We start from the raw sequence: 7604 nt of genomic DNA on the forward strand, positions 1-7604 counted from the left end.
GTATTTCTTTATCACTATTTCTCTCTCTCTATCCCTTTATCTACCTACCTAACTACTCTCTCTCCCTACCTACCTACTATCTCTCTCTCTCTCTCCTTCTCTCTCCCTCTACCTACCTACCTACCTACTTTTTTTTAAATTTACCTCTTCAAAACCTTGGTGCATCTTATACTCCGGTATGTCTTATACTCCGAAAAAATACAGTAATTCTAAGAATTAATCTACCTGTCCCAATAAAGTCTGATTAGATAGACATATCTGGGATTTTCATTCTGATTATTGAGATTGGGATTTTTAATGCCCGAATGCATCCCAAAGGCAATTGGACTTTTTTGTTTTTTCTTGAAGACCTTTCACTTCTCATCCAAGAACCTTCTTCAATTCTGACTTATGGTGGAGAAGAGAAGGATTATGCTTCTTGCAGTCATCGGGTTGTTAGCACTCTCCAAGTGGTCTCAGGATGGATTGGAGCTATCCAAATAGCCTCAATGACTGTCAGAAAGAGGGTTAAAGACTAGATGACTGCAAGGAATATAAATCCTTCCATTCTCCACCATTCAGGCAGAACTGAAGAAGCTTCTTGTAGGAGAAGCAAAACATCTTCAAGAGAAAAAAGAAAGATGAGTTGCCGTTTGAAAAAGCACTTTTGGAACATCTATGACCTGGATGACTTAGAATCTCTAAGCATGGCCAAGTGCATCCATTCACATGCATTTTTTTCTTTTCTTTTTTTCACCTCTTTGTCTCATCTTGCTATATTTTTCTTTAAAGGTTTCTCCCTCCATCTTACAAAATACAGCTGTATGCTGCTTGTGGGAATGTTTTTGAAGTGCTTAGATATGTGCTGATATCCAAGATGAAATTCCTTCAGTGTGTGCTACTAAAGCTAAATCTGTCTTGCCTGCATCATTCACTCAAAATGCCTTGAAGAGTTGCTTCGCTGGATTGATGCAGAGCAAAGGCCATTTCTACTACTACCTTAGTTAGGATTTCCCATGTTTTTTTACAATTTAATCTGCAAATAGGGTTAGAAATAAATTGATTAAAGAATGGTCAAGGAATTAAATTTTAAGGTATTGTTGCTTTAATGATTATCAATGACTTTACAATCATTGTTAATTACATAACAATTATGTTAATTTGTAGAAGAGTAAAATTAATTTTCAGATTTCTAGATCAGTCAGATTGTCACAGTAATTTTTCCATCATTCTAGAGAATTGGCAATATGGTTCCCCGGTGTACCCCATCCAGATCTACATTTCCCAAGGTACATAAAAGTCCTGCTACTTCCTTAATAAGTAATAGCAGCCTCTAATTTGGGGAAGTAGGTCAATGGAGGCATATTGACCCCGACATGATTATTTTGCCAGTTCTTTTAAGTATTATCAATTAAGTATTGTAATTCATTATTTGTTCTTTGACCAAGTCGAACAGATGGCCACAGCCAGTCAAAGGGGTTGCATTGTGAAAAGATAAGCCAGCTTGAATCCTTGAGTGGAAAATCATCAGGAAACTACTGTGCTGGAAAAAAAATCAGAAAAAATAATAATTTAAAAGTGATTAAGACAAAAAGGTAGCAAGGTTATAAAAGTGTTTATACACTTCATAAAATTGTTTAAACCTGCTGAAGTTCATTGTAAGTAAAAAAAAAGTTTCACACAATGCCTAATTGTGTCAGAAAGGGTGAAAATAACTTCTAAAAGTGTTTAAATAACTTTGTTTTAACAAATTCACAGCAGAAACTATGATGTTTAACCATAATAGCTATGAATAGACTCATGAGATCTTGAAAGTATCTTCATTAGTAGCTTCAAAAGGACATTTGGCTTTATGTAGATGGTACTGTTATAATGCTGAACTAATTGGGGCTTTGACCTGATCCAGCAAAACATGTTCTTTCTTTGTCTCTGTATTCTACTGCTTACGAAATCTGTCATTGTACTGTTTTGTAGTATTAAATTGCTCTGTTAATAATTAATAGCACTAGCACTTAGACGTATATACAGCTTTACAGTGCTTTACAACCCTCCCTAAGCAGTTTACAGAGACAGCATATTGCCCCCAACAATCTGGGTCTTCATTTTATCCACCTCGGAAGGATGGAAGGCTGAGTCAACTTTGAGCCTGGTGAAATTTGAACTGACAAATTGCAGGCAGCTGGCAGACAACAGAAGTGGCCTGCTGTAATTGCACTCTAACCACTGCACCACCACTAATAGATAGCTTCAAAGTATAAATGACTACATTTGTAGTACCTGATGACTCAATATCATATAAATATATATTTTCTTTTAGTATCAAAGAATAAAATCCATACTCTACATCAATGTTTTTCAACCTTGGCAACTTTTAAGATATGTGAATTTCAACTGCTGACTGGGGAATTCCAGGAGTTGATATCCAAACATCTTAACCTTTGCCGATGTTGAGAACGTCAGTTTCTCTGGATTAAAAGATCCTCACAGCTGGTTTTGAACATCCAAGAGAATTTGGGACTTACATTTTTAGTACCTCAGTTATCTTGTTGCATTATTCTTAAACCTAATGGAAATGTCAAAGGTGGTATAACTTAAACAAATTTTCCCAAACAGGTGTCCACAATTGGTATCAGAATTCCTATGTAAAAGAAAGTACTATACCGGAGAAGGTTGAATTATACAACGGCACTCTAGTATTTATAGAAATCACTTCTAAAATTTCTGAGCCTTAGTGCATCCTCAGATTGGGATAAGCTCACACTGCAGTTGTTACATTTGTGTATCAGACACAAGGCAGTTTACAACAATTAAAATACAAACTATAAAATATTAATATATTAAAACTATAGAATAGAATCAGGAACATATGCAGTCACTATCAGCACCACAGGAAAACTGTCACTGTAAATCTTAATAAGATGATATATTAGAGGAGAGAGAGGCTTCCCAACTAATTATTTGGTACTATGCTGTTCAGGGCTTTGTAAATCCACACCAATAACTGACTAGTACAAATAACCAAGTATAGATATAACATAATTCTGTATTACCTAATGCTTTGGGACCATCCAAAACAATCTCATTTTACAGTAATGTAGACATTATCACACCATGGATCACTAGATACAGGTTAACTAAAGATTGGGAAGTGAAAATAGACATTTGTAGGAGCATGGTGTAAAGGCCTTATGAATATTCGGGGCAAAATTTTAGTGTACTTCATTTATTTATGTAAGAGAATTTATATGGCCTCCCAACTCTAGGAGCATGGTGTAAAGGCCTTATGAATTTTCGGGGCAAAATTTTAGTGTACTTCATTTATTTATGTAAGAAAATTTATATGGCCTCCCAACTCACTTTCAGTGGCTTCAGGTGGCTTACAAGGATAAAAGATCAATACAAAACCAATAAAAAAAAGCAATAAGCCCCCTCCTGGTGACAACAATCAAATGAACTGTTCAATGGCTCTGTCCCACTCTGGGATTCCCTGTTGGCAAAACCAGATCTTCAGGACCTTGCAAAAGAGTATCAAAGTGGGCGGCCGATCTTATCTCCATGGGGATGGTGTTCCACAGGGAGGGAGTGGCTATGGAGAAGACCCTTTTTTTTTTGGTTCCGCTAGATGGACCTCCTTGGATCCATAACATTCCCTGCCTCCCTGTTGTGATGGGTTGGGTCAATGTGGCTGGGAAAAGATGGTCCTTAAGATAACCTGGTCCCAAGCCATGCGGGGCTTTGAATGTGACAATTGAATTGGACCCAGAAGCAAATCAGTAGTCAATGCAGCTCCCTCGGAAGTGATGGCACGTGCACATCTAGGTCTGCACAAAACCACATGGGCTTCTGCATTTTGAACCAATTGAAGCTTATGGATTCTTTTCGAGGGCAGTCCCATGTAGAGTGTGTTGTAATAGTCCAGACGGGAGGTGACTAGGCCATGTGTGACTATGAGCAGAGATTGTTGGTCCAAGAAAGGATGTAACTGGTGCACGACTTGCCATCGCACAAAAGCCCTCCTGACCACAATTGCATTGCTCCTTGAGTAGGAGTTGGTGAGTCCAGGAGAAGCTCCATATTATGCACCAGAATGAGAGATCTGGCCATCAACCACACTTCTGTCTTCTAAGGATTCAAATGTAATTTATTGGCTCTCATCAAGCCTATTGCTTCCATCAAACATAACTAAGCAAATAAGAATGCCATAATTGTTATGAAGGAAACCTAAATTGAAATCTAAACCTCACTGAATGTCTTTGCTTAGATATATCTAATACGTATACTACTGTACTGATAACTATTTTTGTATTTTTGTTACAGTACATAAAGTAATTTTTAGAGTACTTTTAAACTGCACTTTAGGAATTAAATTTACTTCTAAAATAATAAACAGTAGTCAGTCCCAGAGGCTTCCCACATCAACTTTCATTTTGAAATGCAGAAGCGTCCTTATGATATAAAACCTTATGACATTTTAATTAGGAAAATAGATCATGCAATTCCATACGATGGAATAAATTTTCCAAGCACTGCTGCTTTGGACTACTGCATGTTCTTGTAAATTGGAATAAAAATGCATTAAAACTCGTCTAAATTAAATCAGTCTTAAGGTAGGGAGAGGGCCGGAAAGAGAGAAACTTGTTTTTAATTTATAGATGACCTTTCTTATACTTTAAATCTGGGCAAAGGAATATTTGTGTGCAAAAGCAACTGCAAGGTGGTGAAAAGCATCTCTTCCTTTTTGGTGAGCCTTCTGAATTTATTCATTTTCTGCCGCAGGCAAAGGAGAAGATAGCGATATTCTCAGCATCAATGCAGATGCATACGACAGTGACATCGAAGGACCATGCAACGAAGAAGATAATCCAGATGTGCCAGAACGGACAGTTGGAAGTGGAGACGGTCAGATAGATGACCTTCAGAAAGACATTGAGAAAAGTGTCAACGAAATCCTGGGGCTTGCTGAATCCTCCCCAAAGGATCCCAAGGCGGCAGCTTTAGCAGTTCCTTCAACAGATGATGTTCAGCCATCAGCACAGCAGCTGGAACTCCTGGAGCTTGAGATGCGAGCGCGGGCTATTAAGGCCCTTATGAAAGCTGGAGATGTAAAAAAATAGCTGCAGGGCTGTTTCATTTGTTAGATAGTTGGATTTGCTCTGATGAGTGTAGGGTCAGCTTCTTTCCACTCTATGGTCTATTTGGACTAGTTTTGACATTCCTCATTCAAGCACTTTGGGCATTCTAGCTCATAGCCGAAATAGTTGGCAGCGGTTTATCAGGGCCGTCAATCTGCTTCTGTGACTTATATAAATGGATTGGTTTGATGCTGTCCTTATTTTCCAGTTCGGGTTAGATTATTTCCCAATGTGAATTGGAAACCAGAGTCAGAGGCAGTATGGATGCAGTTAAATCCTGTTGCTCTATAGACCAGAATAATCCCAGGGTTATCTCTAGCTTTTGAGGAATTGAAGCTTTGGTTGCGTTTAGATAGCAGCTATATATCTGCAGGGAAGTAAAACATAGAAGCACCACGCATTTAGGAAGGTACAGACCACAAGAATATCTTGTGTCGTCGTCGTCATCATCATCATCATCATCATCATTTATGATGCTTTGTGATTGCTTTGGTGCCAGCAACAAATGTTCATAATTCTATGGTTTGAAATTAAATATAATTCATGTCCCTCTTAACGATGATTTTGGATATCTGTCTGTTATCTTAAATTCTATACAGGCAGTCCTTGACTAATGACCACTTCTTCAGTGACTGTTCAAAATTACAGTGATGATAAATGAGGGGGGACCTATGATGAGTCCATGAAGTTGCAGTCATTGCAGCATCCATGTGGTCATGTGATCTCAAAGAAGGTGCTCAAGCACCTGGGCAAGCTGCAGTCACATGATCACCATTTGCAACCTTTCCTGCCAGCTTCCCACAAGCAAAGTCAATGGGGAAGCTGGCAGAGAAGATCACAAATAATTGTGTAAATTGCTCTTGCTACTTTTTCTCCCGAGGAATCCCACTAGGGAGTATGAGATACCAGGGATTTTGTACTTCATAGCATTTCCCCAGCCACCCCCTCCAGTACTTAGTCCTGGCTCCTGCCAGGCAGCCCACCACTCCCTGGTGCCCTCCTGCAGTATCCTCCATGCTCCTTATCTGGGATTCCTGCCTCTTCCCACTGAATGACCTGCATAGTCATTAAGAGTTACATAGGGTTACAAGGGCAACTGGATTGCTGGGCTTGTCATCCTAAGTGATGTTACACATTTAGTGATGGCAATACCAGTCCCAATTGCTGTCATAACCCTATAAAGCAACTTTTGGTGGTTGAGAGTAGATAAGTATGTAAATTGCTGAATGTAAATTGATAATTAAATATAAATCTTTAAGCATGGCTTAGATTGCATAATCAGTATGATGAAAGTAAAATTTGAAACTCAAAGAATGCTACAGAGGCACCTGACTGTTAGAACAAGTGGTACAGAAATACTTAATTTCTTGACCTGTAAGGTTCTTTTCTGTTCTTTATCAGTAATGTTTTGGAGCTTCTCTTTGGCAAAGTGAAATTACATTTACACTTAATTTAGAGGGAGTTTTGTTTCTTTCTTAAATATTTGGCTATTATGAACTATAGAGAAGAGTAAGATCAGATGTGAAATGTTAAAAAAAAGAAGTGATTTTGTTTGAACGTGCAAATGCTTTGTAGTTCTTTATTCAGGGTATGAAGCACAACAGTTTGAAAACACAGGTGGGAAACCAATATATACAAATGACTGGCAATAAATTGATTTCTTAAGTGCAGATTCGGAACTTCCCCCCCCCCCCCAATAAAAATGTTTGGATCTAGTGAGGAATCTAAATTGGAGAGGGCAGCACATGCCAAAAAGCTTTGCAGGATATAGAAGTATACCAAACTCAGTGTGGTTACTTGTTCTATGTTACTGCAAAACAGGAAGGAATGAAGACAAACTGGTGAAGAAATACCCATTTTATATCATCCTATATTCTGGAATCAGGTAAACATCATAAACTGGAATAAAGAGAGAAAGATGGGTAGCAAAAAAGGAAATAGGTTTATTTCTCTCCTAGAGTGTGTACTGTATATACTCAAGTATAAGCCTAGTTTTTCAGCCCACTTTTTGAGCTGAAAAAAGCCGCCTCGGCTTATACTCGAGTCAGTGAAAAATTTGCCCGAAATGGAGGAGAAAAAGGGGCGGGGCCATGCCGCTGGGTGACGCTCGTGAATGGCCCAGCGCCCCTGAGTTTCCCCTCCCTCTGTGTCAGTTTGCCGCGCAGCGTGCACCGCACCATCCCCCCTCCTCACGTTCTAATGTACTGTATATACTCGAGTATAAGCCTAGTTTTTCAGCCCACTTTTTGGGCTGAAAAAAGCCGCCTCGGCTTATACTCGAGTCAGTGAAAAATTTGCCCGAAATGGAGGAGAAAAAGGGGCGGGGCCATGCCGCTGGGTGACACTCGTGAATGGCCCAGTGCCCCTGTGAGTTTCCCCTCCCTCTGTGTCAGTTTGCCGCGCAGCGCGCACCGCACCATCCCCCCTCCTCACGTTCTAATGTAATGCAGGGCTGTCTTACGATTCCCCTTCCTCCCCCTCCTGCCGCTCTGC

General features: G+C 39.3%; 1 protein-coding gene across 1 annotated transcript in view; it reads left to right on the forward strand.

Annotated features, from left to right (window-relative positions):
* The window catches only part of CAAP1 (caspase activity and apoptosis inhibitor 1), a 34102-nt gene extending 27298 nt beyond the window's left edge, over positions 1-6804 (forward strand). The window contains exon 6 of the mRNA XM_032214474.1: positions 4756-6804. Coding sequence (XP_032070365.1) covers positions 4756-5093 — 338 coding nt within the window. The 3' untranslated portion in view covers positions 5094-6804. The remainder of the gene's footprint in view (positions 1-4755) is intronic.
* Positions 6805-7604: the final 800 nt, after the last annotated feature.

This window comes from Thamnophis elegans, chromosome 3 (genome assembly GCF_009769535.1).
Source record: "Thamnophis elegans isolate rThaEle1 chromosome 3, rThaEle1.pri, whole genome shotgun sequence".
NCBI classification, from domain to species: domain Eukaryota; kingdom Metazoa; phylum Chordata; class Lepidosauria; order Squamata; family Colubridae; genus Thamnophis; species Thamnophis elegans.